The sequence below is a fragment of the Anopheles darlingi genome, chromosome X (assembly GCF_943734745.1).
Source record: "Anopheles darlingi chromosome X, idAnoDarlMG_H_01, whole genome shotgun sequence".
NCBI classification, from domain to species: Eukaryota; Metazoa; Arthropoda; class Insecta; order Diptera; family Culicidae; genus Anopheles; species Anopheles darlingi.
Window position 1 is genome coordinate 7,211,371 of NC_064873.1, and position 17,123 is coordinate 7,228,493.

Genomic DNA, 17,123 nt, shown 5'->3' on the forward strand with positions numbered 1-17,123 from the left:
TACCCCTCCCCGGTACTTCCGCGACCAGGAATGGGAATTCGTAGAGCACTCTCACATCGACAGACATACAGCAACACACAGCAAACAAATCTCACAATGGATAAATATTTAAAATGCAAAAAGCAAGAACCCAAAAAAAATTAAAACAAATTGAAACGATTAAGTTTGCTTCTGTAATAAGTTCGCGAGCGCGAGCTAACAGGGCTGCAGCAATTAAAGCGTGGGAGTGGTAGCGCGATGGCAGGCAACAGTGGATTGGTGCATATTGGCAGCGGCTCCTAAAAATGTGCTGCGCGTATCAGTAGTAGCGAATACCTTTGTGAATGCGCAACAAATGAAACATTAAACCCGCAAGAGCATGACAAGAGAGAAAGGTAAATGAAAAAATAAAGGAAATGAAGTAACAAACAAAAGAAATTGTATAACAAAGCAAAGAAATGAACAAATGATGCATGGAGAAAGGGAATAAGAAAAATAAAATGAAAATGGAACACTCGAGGGAAAACCAAGGCAAAAAGCAGCATACCAAACGTGAAATAAAGGAAAAAAATGCAAAGAATATTACATTACACGGTACGCGTATCACATGTAAGTGTAACCAGTGCGAAAGAACGGGAACAAACGCAATCATATCGTCGCATCTGCAAGGATTCCGCATAGTTTGTAGTGATTTCTTTGTGAAGCATTTCTCATTTATTATTCTCTCGAAAGTATAAAGGTAGGTCCAGGTTAATGAATGGAGGGAACATTGAAATGAAGTGCCGTACAGTGCGTTGGTAGAGTGTAGTGCGGCCAGCAAGGGCGATGAGGGAGGGGAGGGGGACTATGACAAATTATTCCATAGCTATTGGAAAGGGATGGGGGGCGAGGACGTAATGGAATGGAACTTAGAGAGCTAGCGACCAACGCGGCACATTCGAGAGCTGGTGGCCGTCGCCGTGATGCGAAGACGGTTGTTCACATAGTAGACGCGTGAACTTGTGTTGGTGGTGATGGAGGAAGGTAGAGTCGTTGTTTTACTTGAGCCCGACTGTAGTGTCTACTATTGCTCGTCGGGGTAGTGTATCTGGCCCAGGTCCCGGCACAGGTTGTTGCTCGCAAACGACGTGTTGTAATTGAACGAGCCATAACCGGGGGCGGTCGTGTACTGCGTGTAGGCGGCGGACGGGAAGATGAGGTCAGGATTGGCGGCCGCCGCGAATTGGTCCGTGTTCTGCAGAAAAGCCGAGTAGTTGGACGAACAGGCGGCCAGGTGCGGGTTAAGGTGGACGGCCTGGGCAGCTGCCTCAACGGATGCTGAGTCGGCCGCACTGTACGCGCCCTCGTAAGCCGACGACGTGCCGGACGCGAAGCTCTGGTGCTGGTTCTGGGCGATGTTATTGTTCATGTCGCTCAGGAACTCGATCGACTGGGTCAGGGTGGCTGGTTCGGCAGTCGCTGTCGATGCCGCATTCCGCTTAACCGTTCCACCGCCCGCTACCAGCTCGCCGGAAATTATCTTATCGTACGCGGTCTTCACGTCGCTCGGTTGCTGCTGCTGTTGTTGTTGCTGCTGCTGCTGCTGCTGCTGTTGCTGCTGCTGCTGGTGTGCAGTTGCTTGATGCTGAAGTTGCTGTTGCTGGTGTTTGCGGGCCGTGCTGTCATCCTCAACGATGACCCCGGTCGGCATGGGCTCATCGGTGCGATGGTATTTGTGGGGCTTTTCTCCACCTCCAGCACCACCACCACCACCACCGCCACCGCCACCCGCTAGCAGAAACAGTGCGTTCTCGCGTGATCGAATGGGACTGTGCATCGAGCTACCGCGTCCACTGCGCATGCTGCCGAAGGGACTCGATTGCTGCTGCTGGTGGTGATCGGGACTGTCATCCTGTGCCATTCCGAGGGAGCTGACAAAGTCAACCCCGCCGGCGAACATATCATGGCCCTTGTCTTGCTGCTGCTGTTGTTGCTGCTCTTGACCAGGAGCACCCTGTTTGTTGATCCCACCATCATGCAGCATCCCGTCCGCCGACAGGTCCTTCGAATCCTGTGTGGTGAAAGGTGGGATAGAATCAAAATCGATGATCGGCGCTGTCCATCGAAAGGCGCCTGGCAATATTTTAGCGTTACCTTGTCATGCTTGATGCAGCCAAGCATCGTGCTCTTCATATCCGGATCCTCCTTGATGCGCCGCCGTTTCGAGCTCGAGCCGGACAGGGACTTTTGTGATAAACCTAGCAGCCCATTAATGCTGTACGACTGTGAAGCAACGTTCTCCGCCTGCTGCTGCTGCTGCTGTTGTGGTGACTTCATCGCTTCCTGCTCCGCCTGCATCTGCTGATTGAGGCAGTCCTGCTGGCTCTGCTGCTGTTGTTGGTTGCTGCGCGACATGATCCGTGGACTGTCCAGCCCACTGCTGTCGGAGCGCTGTGAGCTGTATTTGGCCTTCTCCGCTGCCTTGTTTCGCACGATACTGCGGAAGAAAGACAGGAGAAAATTTAGTACCTGGGCGAAGAGTCAGCGCAGCAAACACTGACCGGTTAATGGAGGATACGCTCGGCACGTTATCGTGCACGCAGATACCGTCCGCCAGTAGTTTATCCCGAATCTCCCAGGCGAACATGGTCGGATTCTGCAGCTTGTAGGCCGCGATCGCCTCCACCACCGGTGGCGTGGCTACCTTCGGCTTCGAGCCACCGATCACACCGGCCTTGAAGCTGCCCGTTTCGTAGTACCTGCGATAAGCGGAGAATTAAGCGGCAAATGGAGAGGCGACCGGAAAGGGGAGCTGTAGTTGTTACTGACCTGGACAAGATCTTCGAGACGCAGCCATGGCTGACGCGCAGTTGGCGCGAGATGTCGCACGGCCGGATACCATTGTGGGCCAGCTCAACGATGCGCTGCCGGACGAGATCGGGCAGAGGGCGCCCGTTCACGAACACACCACCCAGCTGGTTCACCCCTCCATGGCCTGTTGCGGTCGCACGCAAAAGTAATGCCCGTTGAATTGGTTGATAACCAGCATCGATTGTACAAAACAGTGTGACCAGATTAGAAGAAATGAACGCAATCCATATGATGCGAACGAAAACAGGGGGGAGAGGAAAAGCGGTAAAGGGAAACACGAAAACGAGAAGAAACGAAAGAAAAAACACAGAGAAGGGACACAAAAAAAGAAGGAAAAGAAAACGATTAAAAAGATCGATTAACGAGAGATCGAGGGCACCATCGCAGGCGCAGTAGTCGGGCTGACGGATGCTTGGGCTGTCTGTTAAACCCGTCACGCTCCCAAAAGACAGGGAAGATGGGGTATCACCCACATCCGCTAGCGCACAATCGCATCCTTCCCTACCGAAGAGATCCTAGAACGAAATGCAAGCGAACACCTACTACTGGGGGGGGTTTGGGGTGGGGGCTAAGGATGCCCACCTCCACCCTCGGTGCAGAGCTACGACGGCAGTTGTAATAGAGTGAGAAGGGACGAGGGGAGGACGAGGATTGTTATGGTTTTGTGTTAAAATAAAAAATTATAATAAAAAGAAAGAAAAAAAAACAGAACAAACGGTTCACTCGGATGCTGCGGATGCAGCCCGGATGTTACGAAGGGTTTGGCAATAGACGTTGTTGTTAGCGCGCAATACGCTGATTGCGATGCGGCGATGTTTAGCAATTCAATAGACAAAAGGCTTAGCGGTAGCCGCCACACTGAAGCAGCAGGGCACCGCGCTCGGATCATTTCCCACTACCACTATCGAGGACCACTTTGGCGGACGACCAAATGTGTCGAATGTAGCAAAAGACCTTAACTAGCTTGCGACTAGCTTTCGATGACGTCACGCTTTCGATGACGAGCAATAGACAGGTAAGATCATTCCCTTTATTACCAACCGGGGTACGCAGGTGTGACACCAGCGGATTGCTCCGCTTCCTCCGCATTCTGCGTGCGTGCGTGCGTGCGTTGGTGGTGGAGCTTCTGTTGTGCGCGCGTGTGTGTGCATGTGTGGGTGTGTGTGTATTCAAGGAAACACTCCATCGGTCGTGCAAGCAGTGCGGGATAAAAGAAAGACCGGAAAAGCGAGATGATGACGATGGAAAACGACGACGATGATGAAGGCAGAGGAGAAGACAAAGAACAAGAAGCAAGGAAGGGAGTAACACAATGGCTAATAGGTAGATAACGGGGTGAAGGGACCTTTAATGTGAGTCGTCGTCGTCGTCGTCGTCGTCGTCGTCGTCTTCGTTGTGTGGTGCTGCCGTAGATCAACCGTCAAGAGGGGAGGAAGGGGGAGCATAAATTCTATGTTTCCCCATACATTCGTATGCTTATAGTTAGCATGAAACGGTCTCCTGTCGACTATTTTCCTTGCTCTCTCTCTCTCTCGCACGCTCTTTCTCTTCCTTTCCTCTTTCTTCCATCCTCCTTCGCGGACTTTCGCGGGCTTCATCATGAAACGATGATGCTTCGCTCGCCGCGATTCCCGCGTACACCGCTACCGCTCGTCGCCACAGCCAGCGACGGGTTCCGTCATCACCCCTTGCACCCCGCAACGTCTCTACGTTCGTCCCCTACATGCGCGCGGCATTCGTTGGCGGTATTTCCTTTACTTGCTTGCTAGCTGAAGGGGTGCTTTGAACCCCCGGGGTCTGTGCGTGCGTACGTGTGCGCGCGCGCGTTTGTGTGAGGGACGACGAAGTGGAGACGAAGAACGCGCCATGCGCCTCCTCCATTACACACCATTCGCTCCTGTCCTGCGTTGCGGTGTTTGTCCGCACCGCACCGCACCGCACATACCCACCTGACGCACAAACCAGCAGACGAAGTAGAAGAGGAGAAGAAAGGAGAAAAAAAAGAAGGGGAAACACAGGAAGAACGGGGCTGGAGTTGTGGAGATGTGGGGGAGGGGAGGGGGAACGAAGCAACGGAAGGCGAGGGAGGAGAATGAAAAATGAAGAAAAGTTGGTGACTTTTAAATGGAAACAAACTGCGCCAAACGCGAACCGGTGCGCCGCACAGCGACTAGTAGTGGGTAATGAGTGGAGAACCCCCCGGAGAAGCAACAGACGAAAGCTGGTGCGCAGTGAGAGAGAGAGCCGGTGGGGGGGGAAAAAAATTACCCCCCGGCAATAGGGAACGGCAACAGGGTTTATGGGATAGGGTAGATGCAGGTAGGTAGGTGGAGGGACGGACGATCGTGAGGGGTAGCAATGTATTACAGCATTACGGGCCCATAGGCTGTGCTTATGCTCGCTCGTTCGCTCGCTCGCTCGCTTTGGCTCTCCGTTGCGTCGGTTGCGCAGTTTCGGAAGGGAGAAAAGCCAACGGATTCGACAGTCGGCCCGGGGGCCCAACGGAAGCCCGGAGTGCCGTGCCAGGCTTCAATCGCCTGTTCCTCTTTTCGCTCTCTTTCTTTCCTCGTTGTACGATTCTTGGACGACGCCCGACGTTTGACGCGCTTCCAAGAGCCACATGCATGCGTTCGTGCGTGCGTGCAATGCGTGTGAGGGAAGAGCTGCGTGGACACCGCTCATGTGCGTTGTGTATCTGCAGCACCACCCCTTCTACCCCATTTGGCCACCTTCGTAGAAGAGAAGCAGCACGGCAGGGGTTGAGGGGGCGGATTGAGCCGATCAAAAGCCAAGTAGGAAGCAAGAGGAGGAGGAGGAGGAGGAGGAGGAGAAGTAGTTGGTTGATAGTCCTTGAACTTGCGCGACGCGCACGACGCTGACGATCGGCTCTTGTTGTGTTGCGGCTGCTGTGCGGTTGTGTATGTGTGCGCGTTGGATTTGATTGATGCGAGGAACACTCGGTGGCGTGTAGAAGGGTCCGCAGTATGGGGGGAGAAAGAGAGAGAGAGAGAGAGAGAGACCGAGGGTCACAGAGAAAGAGAGAGAGAGAGAGGGTCGCTAATGGATCCACTGCCTCCTCTCTTCCACCTTCATCCACCGTGTGGCGTACGTTGACTCGCAACAAATGCCGCCAGCCCACCACCACCAACACACAAGCGCGTATGCCGGGAAGGGGGGGGGGGGGCCGAAGCGATAGCGGCTTCCGGCGGAGACAGGCTTTCCATGATCCTCTTCCTCTTCCTCCATCTTCTCGATGGGTTGACTCGATCTGTCTCTTCGTCGTGTTGTAAGCGGTATGCTGGAGTTGCTGATGGTGGTGCTAGAAGAAGCGCGGGAACGGTGCGAAGATAAGCTTAAGCACGACTCCGACGACGACGACAATTTCCTGTCTGCCTGCCTGCCTGCCTTCGACGCAGCCGCCTCTAGCTAGCTTGAGGAGCTGGTGTCGCGAGGGGTTCAAAGAGCTGCGGCAAAAGGTACATTCACACGAGACACACACGCACACACCCTCGCAACCAGCAGCGTGCGCACACCTGAACTACACCCTCCCGTCCCCCCCGTCCCCCCGGCCCCACATCTTTGGAGCGAGGGTGTACGTTCTCTATCCGCTGTCGTCGGTTGCAGAGTTGGTAAATTGGAAGGGTTGGACTTGGACGACGACGCACTCAAACGGGCGCGCGCGCGCACACACACACACACATACGACGGACTCTCTTCGTCGGCGTAGGTATGTTGTGTGTGTGTTGTGTGTTATTTGTGTAAGTTGAATTAAGAACGAGACGCTAGCAGAGAGCAACGATGCGGTGGTGTGGGACCCCGGGGGGAGGAGGGTGGAGGTTTGAGCTTTTTCTTTTTGTGGAGCGACGGGGGAATAGAGGACTTAACCCTCGCCCCCTCCCCCCAGCTCACCTTGCTTCTTTAAGCCGACGGGACCCTTAGCGCCTGCGGCGCGCTATCGCAATGAGACAAAATGTAAACGATCGATTCCTGCGACCATCCTCCGGGTCCTGGGTCCGCTGATTGAAGAAAGGGGATCCGCTAGCTGGCGTCGCCATCTTTGGGGGTTACCGCGACCCGGCCGCCGGAAACTAGGCCGCCATCGATGCTTCCTTGCACGTAAAACACTCGACTCAAACACTTGTGGGCCGCGGCCCGCCTCCCTGCTCACTCCATAGACACATACACACACACTCTCAAGACACACACACACACACGTCTCGGATAAAACACTGCCGGAAGGTGCAAGCAAAACCGACCAGAAACGCTCCAGACTCTCTTTTGCTAAGCGTCCCGGAGATACCGGACGCCACTACGCAGCGCAACGGACACGTACGATGCGTACTCGAGCAACGATCACCAGGTAATGGGAGGCCTCCGGTGGTGGTGCCCCCGGGGGACGACACACAGAACAGAACGACCAGCAAACGCGGCTCGCACACACACTTGCTGTGGTGAACGAACCGAGTTCTGCTGGCGGCGCCAGCCAGTGTCGAGAATGGGACACCGCGATGCGATCACAACGCGCGCTCTCTCTCTTTCTCTCTCTCTCTCGCGCGCGCGCGCTCTCTATCACTCTCTTGGTTGTGGCATGGAGCGATCACGATCTCACCTTACCTCCGGTTGCGCACACCCCTTTCCCCTATTGTCCTACTATCTCACTCTCTCTCACATACACACACACACACACACACACACGCGCGCGCATGCACAGGTATTTCAGTGGAAATGGAAAATGCGAAAGAACGTTTCTCAGCAGTAGTGTGCGTGATCGCGCCATTCGCTCTGCGCTCTTCTCTCCTCCTTTACCAGCTACTTCTTCCACAACAAAAGGGAATATCCAACGGCTCTAACCCCCCGGCCCACCCCTCTCGGACTGCCACAGCAACCCGCCATCCCTCTAGTGCAGCTTTCCCTTCCGGCAGAGGATCACTGAGGAGCACAAAACAGCAGCAGCAGCAGCAGCAGTTCGGTACGAAATAAGTAATCGAGATCCTCGCAAAGAAGGGGGAGGGGTTCATCATGTTTGGGCCTTCGAGTGGCCCCCGGGAATCCTTTAATGTACGCTCTGGGCGCCCGGTTTAGGATCCCTAAACATCGTGACGTCGATGCCGCCGCTCTGGCTTAACCGTTGTCACCGTTTAAGACCGTTAAAGAGCAGCTGGCAGGACAGAAGAGAAGACAGGATCACAGGGGGGGAGACTAACAGCGAAAGCGGCAGCGAACATCAACAAAAAAGAAAAGGGATCAAGGAAAAGGGAAGCATTTAAAGACCCATAAAGGTATAAAAAAAAAATGGACAGACCGTCGGAAAAAAGGGAAACGAAATGGGAGACACGAACAATGGAGAGAGAAAAAGAAGAAAAGTAAAAAAGATGAGGAAGAAGCAGAAGAGCATTTTCCCCTAGCTCGCTTCCGGCGTTTTTTGACCCCCTTCCCGTACAGGTGTAATACTCCAGGATGTTCTGCTTGCAATTGAACGAATTGTAATGCATCTTTCGGCGGCTAGTGAAGAAGAAATAGAGGAAGAGAAGGAACAACAGAAACCGTAGGATAATAGGAGCCTTGTCTCTCATTCACACATGGCCACGCGCAGACACGCACTTATATATGTGACTGTCCGTGGGCTGGGCCACGGTTTCTTAACCTTGCGCGCTGCAGGAGAACCTGTTCCTAGGGCATTTGATATTTAAATATCCTTGAGGTAACACCCTAACCTCCAAAATTGGTTTGCACCCCAATTGGATACTCCAACGACTGGTGATCAGCAAGGATCGATAGGGAATTTGTGTGTGTATGTGTGTGTGTGTGGGCAATGAAACCTGCGGAGCTCTAGCAAACATTTCGCTCTTGTCAGCGCCCACTGCAAATAGCAGTGAGGAATAGAACATATAGATAGGAACATACATATAGTGAGGAATAGAACACGCTTCTCTAGAAGCCCAGAAAGGGCATAACGGACATGGAACATACTGAAACTACTAGCTTACTAGCTGTTCGGCGACAGAATGAAACGGCGGACTTACCAGACAGACGCGGCGTGCGTGTGTGTAGTGGATTTGTGTTTCCTGGGGTTGGCCTCTGCAACGGTAGGTAGACTAGGCAAGCAGCATCAACGATTCCTGGACATGCTACCTCCTATCTGGTTCGCGAGGAGCTTTTTGCGATGCGTATTTCGAGTTGGTTGCTTGCTGCTGCTGCTGCTGCTGCTGCCATGAATTGAGGACAGCCTCATGACGACGACGCCATTCATTGTTGCTTGCAGTTTGGCAGGAAAATACCAAATCGTATGGCCGCGGACAACCAGTTGGCTGGTGGTCCGTGTTCGCGCCGCATTTGAGGGGTTGATCTGTCGCAGTCGCGTCGTGCATTGCACGAAACCGATGGCCGGTTCGCGAGACGCTTTGCTTTGCGACGCAGTGACGCCGCGTCAACATTTTAGCTTTTCGAGATTTCCGATAAAAAAAATTACAAAAATCAAATCCCCCTTTCGCTCCCTGCAGCACACCCACACCATCAGCAGCGGCCCCCTTTGCATTTTATCCCGCAATTGCCGAGGGGAGATTGCGCTTGGTGCTGGTGCTGGTGTTTGAACCATCCAGTTGACAGGCGCGTGCGGTCGTCACTCAACCGTAACACGTGCTCCTTGCAGCAGTTATGCTGCACGCCGCTGGTACGCCTGCTACTGCTGCTGCTGGTGGCGCGTTGCCTTGGAAAACTTGGTTCTTACCGTTTGTAATGGCGTGTCTCTTGGAGCTGCTGCTGCTGCTTCTCGATTGCTGTTGTTACTGCTCGTTAAGGGGGCTTGGAAATATGCATTATCGTTACGCTCGCAAATTGAAACACACCACACCATCGCGCCAGCACGATAACAGCGCGCATTGGATATCTCGGGCCGGAGGACAGGGAACGCAGTATTTCAAATTTTTGCTTCGACAAAACCATCGAACTCGCAAACAGCTTCTCTTTTGTGGGGAGTAGGCAGGTTTTCCAGCATTCAAAGGCACACACATGTTCGGTAACGTTGTTCTCGGAGTTTCGGCTTCGAGCACTGGTTCAACTACTTACTATCCCTGCTGCGGATGTCACCAAAGGATGTTATCCAAAGGAGATTATGTGCGAGCAAAGCTCCTGGTCGCTGGTTTGCTTGCTTCGTTAGGTATTCTCCTGATAACCGGACACAACAACGGTTTTAAAACGAGCAGCACACACACGAAACGTACGGTCGCCTGAGACACTAGGACGCGCAGTTGCTGGCGCCCAACCGACAGTGCGAGTCCTTCACCAGTTCTTCACCATCCCTTCACCGGAACTCTGTTGAAGTGGTCGAATATGTGAACGTGTCAGTGAGCAACTGGCCGAAATTACGCTGGTGTTCGTGCTATGCCACCCTGATAGCTCGGTTCCTCGTAGCCAGATTCGAGAGGAAATCGAAAAAATATAAAATTTGTTGTTAAGAAAACCAAAAAGCTGCAAAAACACAACCGGAGTTGTATTAATTCCGGATCAAATACGTTCAAGGCATAATTATGGGGAGTAATTTAGAGTTCATTAGCACTTCAACCACGTATCCGCAGCGGTATAACTCTGATCTGTAAAAAATAAATCGTAAAAAACCAATATCTACACCTCAACCGCTTCGGTAGACTGCCAAGTTGTGCAAGTTGTTGCATAAGTATACAGGTTGAATATTTCAAAATTTAGCGGGTAAATAACCGGTGGAACGGGCGAGAATCTGAAGCACGAGATTAAATCGGTTTATCATACGAAATTGGTTTTTTTGTTGGTTTTTTACCGTAACGGTACAGGATCCGAAACGAATTGTCGTCGTTACTCGGTGCGCAGCAAGACTGCCGCCTCTTCGCGGGCAAAAGGGCAGCGTGCCGGCGGAGTATCCAGTGCCGATGATAGTTTAGTAATTCACCTCACTGTTCAATCCAATGCAATTCAAAAATAGACTCAAAAACATGAATGACGCGTATTTTGTGGATTCACATATGTTCACGAAATACATGTAGAAAAAGTGTTTGTAATTTTGCTCTCCCAATTTTGTATTGGAAAAGAGAGAGTAAGAAAATTAGTGTATCAGTGGAAGATTGGATTTTAAACCAGTGTTAAAACTGTTAACAAAAACCACAAATATTAACAAAAATCATCACAAACAAAGCAGCAACTTGAAGAAATAGAAAATTTCGGATAACCCTCCTCTATTTCGCGTAGCGCCGCACGCCGGGTCATGCTAGTATCTATTTTGAAAAAAATAAACGTGCAAAACAAGGTGGGACACCTACTGCGCTTTCACCGGCACGCTCCAGGGCGATGACGACACATTGTCGATAATACTGTCGTTATAGCCCAAAGTAAGTCCAGGTATGTCGAACGAATAGCGATTAAGCGATCGAATCGACTCTAGAAAAATGCATACGTCTACTCGTTCCACCGTATGACAAAACCGTTCGGCGTAGGGAGGGGGGGAGTAATTGATATCGACTGTAAAGTTAAACATATCGTTTCCCATTCGTGCAATGAATATGGAATTGACCAATACTCGCAATATTCCACTTTTCATTCCCCGACCAAATTAACGCCTTTTAGTGCCAACCATCTTTCGGTTCGGGTCGCACAACTGATACTAGAATTGATTGGCCTTTATTAAATTTGATTCGATTCCATACGTTCAGAGTTAACTTAAGGGTGGAGGGGCGAAGGGGAGGGGGTCTTAACGTCTTAACGGCTACAAATCAATACCATTTGGTTAAAGTAGGAGGTTTGGTTAAAGTCGAGAGTTTATTAAATTTCCAATTATTCATATCTTTTTAGCATTTTGAAGGTGAAAAAGTGATGCTTTTATGATTTGGTTTAAGAAACCAAGATTTACATAGTTGGTAAAAAAAGGTATCAACAATTATTATTAAAATTCGAAGGGGCTACTTGAAAAATATTGCGCTGATAAGGTGTTCAAAGAGTAAGTAAAAACTCTGCCACCCCCACTGAATGGTTCTATGCACACAACAAACAATGAACCGGTTTATATCACTGTTCAACGCAAAGATACTTTTCATTTGGCACTTATGTAATACATTTTCCTCCAAGGTCGCTGTTTGCGAAATCTATCAACCATCACGTGACTCAGAAACGTTTGAACTGCATTATGCGTTGACCCCAAAAACCTAAGCGCGGACAGTGGGCCCTGCACTAAAGCGTACATTCACCGGGATCTGACACTCGCTGCGCTGGTTACACATCGGTTCGGAGCAGCATGCAATTGATCGTGCCAGCCCCGTGCTAGTAAGTGTAGCCTACGCAGAAAGCCTGGGTATGCCTGGGTTGCTCGTGGACAGCCAATACTGTACTGACGCTGTGCACGCATGCATTCCTTTGCAGCAAATTCAATGGCGAACCACTATTCACGTAATATTCACGCGCTAGCCCGAAAAGTTCCATTATAAATCAATCGAATCAAAAATATGTTTCGGTTGATGAGAATACACTTGGCGATAACTGCTCTACATTTTGCCTGAGGGCTGGTTGCATTATGGAAAACAGCACATGCATACTAAGGAGAAAGATATTGAAAAAATTGGTCGGAAAAAGAAAAAGTGACTAAATCTTACTACCTGGATGCCCACTCTCTACAGTTCATTCGCAAAACAAGCATTCGCAATCGACGTAGTGAGAGAATAGAGTAAGTGCGTAAGGAAGACGTCTGGGCAGCCGAGTCGCGATCGTGCTGTATGTTTGTTCTTTGGACTATGTTGTCTACTTTTACATGCATTATCGAGAAATGTTTTCTTAAATGTCGTTGTCTGGTTGGCTTGTCGCTGTTAAGCAGCAGGCTGGTGGCTTGTTGCTGTTGACCATCAGGTGCTCTCTATCTTCTTTGCTTGTTATCTGTCTTGCAAGTACACATCGGTACACAAAAAATGGGTGATCGAATGTTTCGCCCATTGAATGTAATTGGTGCAATAATTAGAATGGATGCTGTTGATGTAGCTATTTCTATTCGGCCGGATCCTCTCCAAAGGCTGCACACCGAGCCGGCTTCAATGTCGATGAGAGGGCAAATGCCCTCCGGATGGACCTTCGACCTAGCCCCGGTGAGAGTGCGTGCACTAGTGCAAATTTGCTCCAAAGGCAACGAGCCACCGCCCAGTGGGGTCGGGTGGGGACAACACAAACCTCGCCGCATGGACCAGGTGTTACCTAGTTCGCTGTCACCGCCATATGACCGCCGTGCAGTTGTTGGGGCGTTGGTTGTATGCATGCCATCGCTTGCTTGTAGGTCTCCCCTAGCAGGACAGGTTCTAGCGTCGCTGTTAGTTATCGCCCCCGCTCCCTCCCGCGAGGTGCGTGAAAAGTGAAGGGATGCATTTTGCTCTCCAGCCGCCTAGATCCCCAGGTCGTTGCCTCGATTTGGTGGAGCTGCTCAATGTTGATGGAGAGAGAAGCTGCGGTGCGTTGGCTAGCGATAACGTTCTGAATCGAGTGATTGTCGTGGCCGTGCCGTCGACACGCCGCAATTCGAGTTCCTCTCCCCTTGCTCGGCGTAAGTGAACCGGTGAGGCGTGGTCCCCTGTGTCATACAACCTGCTGCCACTATCCTCGCTTGGGTCACACGTGGGGTTCGTATAAAAGCAACCAAATCCAACCGTTAGCAGCATCAGTCTAGTATCAGCAGCAGCCGAGTTCATTTCAGCCCAAACAGCTCCATCAACTGAGGCTCGTCCTTTTCAACCATCAACGCAATCAACCACCGATCAACAATGGCCTTCAAGGTATTTATGCGGGTGCATCCGCCGGTCGCCTGCTCCTCCTGCAACGCTCCGGTTACAATGACGACTAATCGATGCTTATTTTTTGCTGGCTTAGTTCATCATTCTCGCAGCCCTCGTTGCGGCCGTCAGTGCCGGTGGCCCAGCCGCCTACTCGATCGCGGCTCCGAGTGCCGATTTCCATTCGGTAGGAGCATCGCACGAGCATACCGTCAAGGGACTGTATGGCCAGAACGTGCTGTCGCAGTACTCCAAGGCGGTCGATTCGGCGCACTCGTCTGTCCGAGTACACAGCTCGCGGCTCAGCAACGACGGATACGCACTTGCGGCTCCGGCCGTTAAGTACGCCGCCCCAGCCTACGGTAAGTGGATGGCAAAGGACGTTTATGGCCGGAATCCTTCTGCAACTCTCCTTCGTCCTATTGCAGCCGCCCATTACGCCGCCCCGGCCGTGCACTATCCCGCTGCTGCCCACTACGCTGCTCCAGCCGTCCACTACGGAGCTCCGGCCGCCTATGCTGCTCCCGCCGTCCACTACGCCGCTCACGCCCCGATTGTTAAGGCTGCGTACCCGGCTGCCTATCCAGCTGCCTATGCGGCCGCTCCGCTTGCCTACAAGTAGGTATCCCTTCCGTCGCCGCCCTACGAATCAAACACTGATCCATATGCCCGTTCTTTCTTGATTACAGAGCTCCACTGGCCGCTCCTGTAGCCGCCGTCCATGGTGGTGCCGTTGTACAGTTCGCTGGACTTGGTGCTAGCTACGCCTGGTAAATGGGCCTTCGGCAACTCCTAACCCGACTGATCGTCTCACATCCACGCAATTCCATCCACGTCACTGGACCATCAGACAACGACGAATATGAATATGAAACACCAATGTAATCGTGTCAAATCAACAGCACTTGCAGCAACAGAACAAACAGAGGAAAGGCATCGGTTAAAGCATCACTCCACCTCGACATATTCCGGTACTCTTCCTCTGGAGCTGGAGCGTGTCATTGCGCAGAACCATTAAAGGATAAGAAGATTGGAAAGAATAAATAGTAGTAGTCCGTAGTGGCGATCGTTTGATTGGCACGAAACGGACGTAAAAAACTAATTTTGTCTCTCTTTACCCAGGGGTTGTTAGGGGTCAATAGCGTGTTGGCTATTGATTGGGGCATTCGGGTACTGGTCTACATAGTTCATATATATATATCATCTAGAGGCTCCAGCTCTTCATCATTTTCGTCACATTCTCTGGTTGTACGCACTTGCACAACAAGGATGCAGCGACTGCACGTATTCAAATTGTAATTGGACTCGTTTTTGTTTCATCAATTGCGAGGGAGAAAGTTCAGGGGAGACTACTCCTTGCTATCGTTGTTACTTCTCACAATCAACTCCTGCTGTCTGAGTGTTGCGTACTGCTTAATACAAAGCTCACACTATTGGCTAGCCGAAATGTTTATTCATGTCACCTGGCCGGCCCATTTTACAACCGAGCGAACGTATTTCGAAAATTTGGTCACGTTCAGTCAACCCATAGTAAGGCAGATATGCGGTAACGCGGAAGGGTAGCATGAAATAAATAAAATCGTTCAACAGAGCGCCGTGGAGTGCGCCTTCACGCTCTCACTAGGGTAGCGAATCGAAATACAATAAATGCCAATCCCCGTAGGATGTTACGAGGAGTAGAAGTGGGGTTAAGCTAAACAAAACAAAAAAGAAGATTCAGGGAGCAAGAGGGATGATTCCGCAATCTTTCGAGCTGGCGGTCCCTGATCCTAGCATCTACTAGTGCGGAGACAAGCACTCCCACCAACATTATAAGCCTGCTTGTACTAAACCCGTACCATTTGGCATAGCAGTTTTGTCAACCTTGTCCCAATGTGTAGCTTTTCCCCCAATCTACATACGGCTATTTTATTCATTTCACATGTGACACTACCAGATGCGCACACGCTTCACCCAACCTGCGTGCGACCTGGTGGGAGAAGCAATCCTTAGGTTTAAGTGGGGGATACGTTGGACACTACTGTATTTAACCGCCCACTGACAACGAGGTCATCTTCAGTGAGCAACAGTAGTTGCAGCGTTTCTGATCCAGTAGTGACAATTGCAGCAGCTTTGCCAAATTATACTAACAAAGTGAACGTACTAAGTTATCTTACATCTAAATCTATCGTCTAAAGTGCGCCTAGTTCTCTCAGCAGCGGACAAGCAAATCATAGAAAATGCAACGACGCGTGTTTCAGCTTCGCTGGCTGGTACGAGTGGTAGTAGCTACTGTAGCCGCTATCGTCGTCGGAACGACGCACGCCCAACTCGCTTTTCACAATGATCCATCCCAGAACAGCTTTTCGATCAAGCTGCCCGCGTTTCAGCAAACATTCACACGTTACTTTGGCAATCAACCCCACGGTGCGCTGCTTCAGCAGCAGCAACAGGAGCTATATCAACAGCAACGACTTCAACAAAAACCATACGCATCAACTCTTCAACAACAAACCAACGCGGTAAGTATTTATGAACGTAGTGTTTATTGTTTATTGCGGCTGATAAGTAAGGTGAACAACGATCAATGAGCATACATTCTTACGGACTGTGCCATCGCATGGTATTCTCATGCCAAAAGCGCACCCAAAACTCGGAGAAGTCGTGCAATAGTACAAGTCGTGCAATAGTACTTATCGTTTTTTAAATCACATAATATAATAGCTGTAAATTTTATTTCAATAGGCACTATAGTGATATTTTTGTGTAAGTTTAATTTAACTACTAGCGTGGTACTGGTGTCGGGCCTCCGTAGTCCCGAGTATATAATGGAGATGCATGCATAACCCATGCATTTTTAGCAACGGAAGTAACAAGGTTGCCATCGTTCTGTAAGGTCAATTGCAATGGCAAACAAGCTCAGTACAATTTCCCAATTACGAGAAATACCCAGTTGATCCGACGATATTGCGACACCGCTTTAACTTCCTGCTATTTCCTTTTGTATTCCTTAGGGTAAAATGCCTCTGTACTCGTTCCAAGCACAGTCGCACCAACCGCAGCAGCAAGAATCTCAACAACAGGGCCTGAACCGGCTTGTTGCACAATTCCCCAACCAACCGCACTATTCGGTTCAGGAAAATTATATTAACCCAAATATACTATTGCGAGCTCAGCAGCAGCGGATCCAACAACAGCAACAGCAGCAGCAGCAGCAACAACAACAACAATATCAACCAGAACCTCAATACCAAGGCTACCCTGTACAACCGTCCGCACCTGCAGCGCAGGAAGCCGGCGGTTATACGACCACCAATCATCAACCACAGTACGAGTATATTCAACAGCAACAACAAGCACAGCAGCAACAGCTCATCCAGCAACAACTACAGGAGCAGAACCATGGTCTGCAGCGCACGCCTGCACAGCCAGACCAGCAACCCGGAATGCTAGGAGATAAGCTCATTAGCTCTACCTACTCGCCCTCGAACGAGGTGTCGCAGGTACAGTTTAGTAGTGGAAGTCTTAAGTATAATTTTTAGCGCT

At 50.7% G+C, this 17,123-nt stretch overlaps 4 protein-coding genes across 19 annotated transcripts in view; 3 read left to right on the forward strand and 1 right to left on the reverse strand.

The window, feature by feature from the left end:
• Positions 1 to 532, forward strand: part of LOC125956160 (tau-tubulin kinase homolog Asator) — a 10,561-nt gene extending 10,029 nt beyond the window's left edge. For all 15 annotated transcript variants that reach the window (XM_049687775.1, XM_049687890.1, XM_049687791.1 and 12 more), the window contains one exon: positions 1 to 532. This exon is cut by the window's left edge. The gene's annotated coding sequence lies outside the window, so the exon portion shown is untranslated.
• Positions 533 to 684: 152 nt separating this feature from the next.
• LOC125956270 (probable serine/threonine-protein kinase yakA) lies at positions 685 to 8,962 on the reverse strand. Of its 2 annotated transcripts, none has more exons than XM_049687990.1 (5): positions 8,853 to 8,962; positions 2,788 to 2,953; positions 2,520 to 2,717; positions 2,113 to 2,455; positions 685 to 2,029 (listed from the first exon to the last, which is right to left on the reverse strand). In XM_049687990.1, the coding sequence occupies exons 3-5, from the start codon at positions 2,603 to 2,605 to the stop codon at positions 1,043 to 1,045; spliced, it is 1,416 nt and encodes a 471-aa protein (XP_049543947.1). In that variant the 5' UTR covers positions 2,606 to 2,717; positions 2,788 to 2,953; positions 8,853 to 8,962; the 3' UTR covers positions 685 to 1,042. The 2 variants fall into 2 exon arrangements, with proteins under 2 accessions (XP_049543947.1, XP_049543939.1); XM_049687982.1 differs by lacking the exon at positions 8,853 to 8,962 and adding an exon at positions 6,739 to 7,220.
• Positions 8,963 to 13,422: 4,460 nt separating this feature from the next.
• LOC125954625 (cuticle protein 21.3-like) lies at positions 13,423 to 14,683 on the forward strand. The gene is made up of 4 exons (XM_049685088.1): positions 13,423 to 13,601; positions 13,696 to 13,960; positions 14,027 to 14,216; positions 14,288 to 14,683. Exons 1-4 carry the CDS (start codon positions 13,590 to 13,592, stop codon positions 14,370 to 14,372), a joined length of 552 nt encoding a protein of 183 aa, XP_049541045.1. The 5' UTR covers positions 13,423 to 13,589; the 3' UTR covers positions 14,373 to 14,683.
• A 1,134-nt stretch (positions 14,684 to 15,817) lies between these two features.
• Positions 15,818 to 17,119, forward strand: LOC125958100 (probable basic-leucine zipper transcription factor Q). The gene is made up of 2 exons (XM_049691260.1): positions 15,818 to 16,099; positions 16,592 to 17,119. The coding sequence occupies exons 1-2, from the start codon at positions 15,818 to 15,820 to the stop codon at positions 17,117 to 17,119; spliced, it is 810 nt and encodes a 269-aa protein (XP_049547217.1).
• The last annotated feature ends 4 nt before the right edge of the window (positions 17,120 to 17,123 follow it).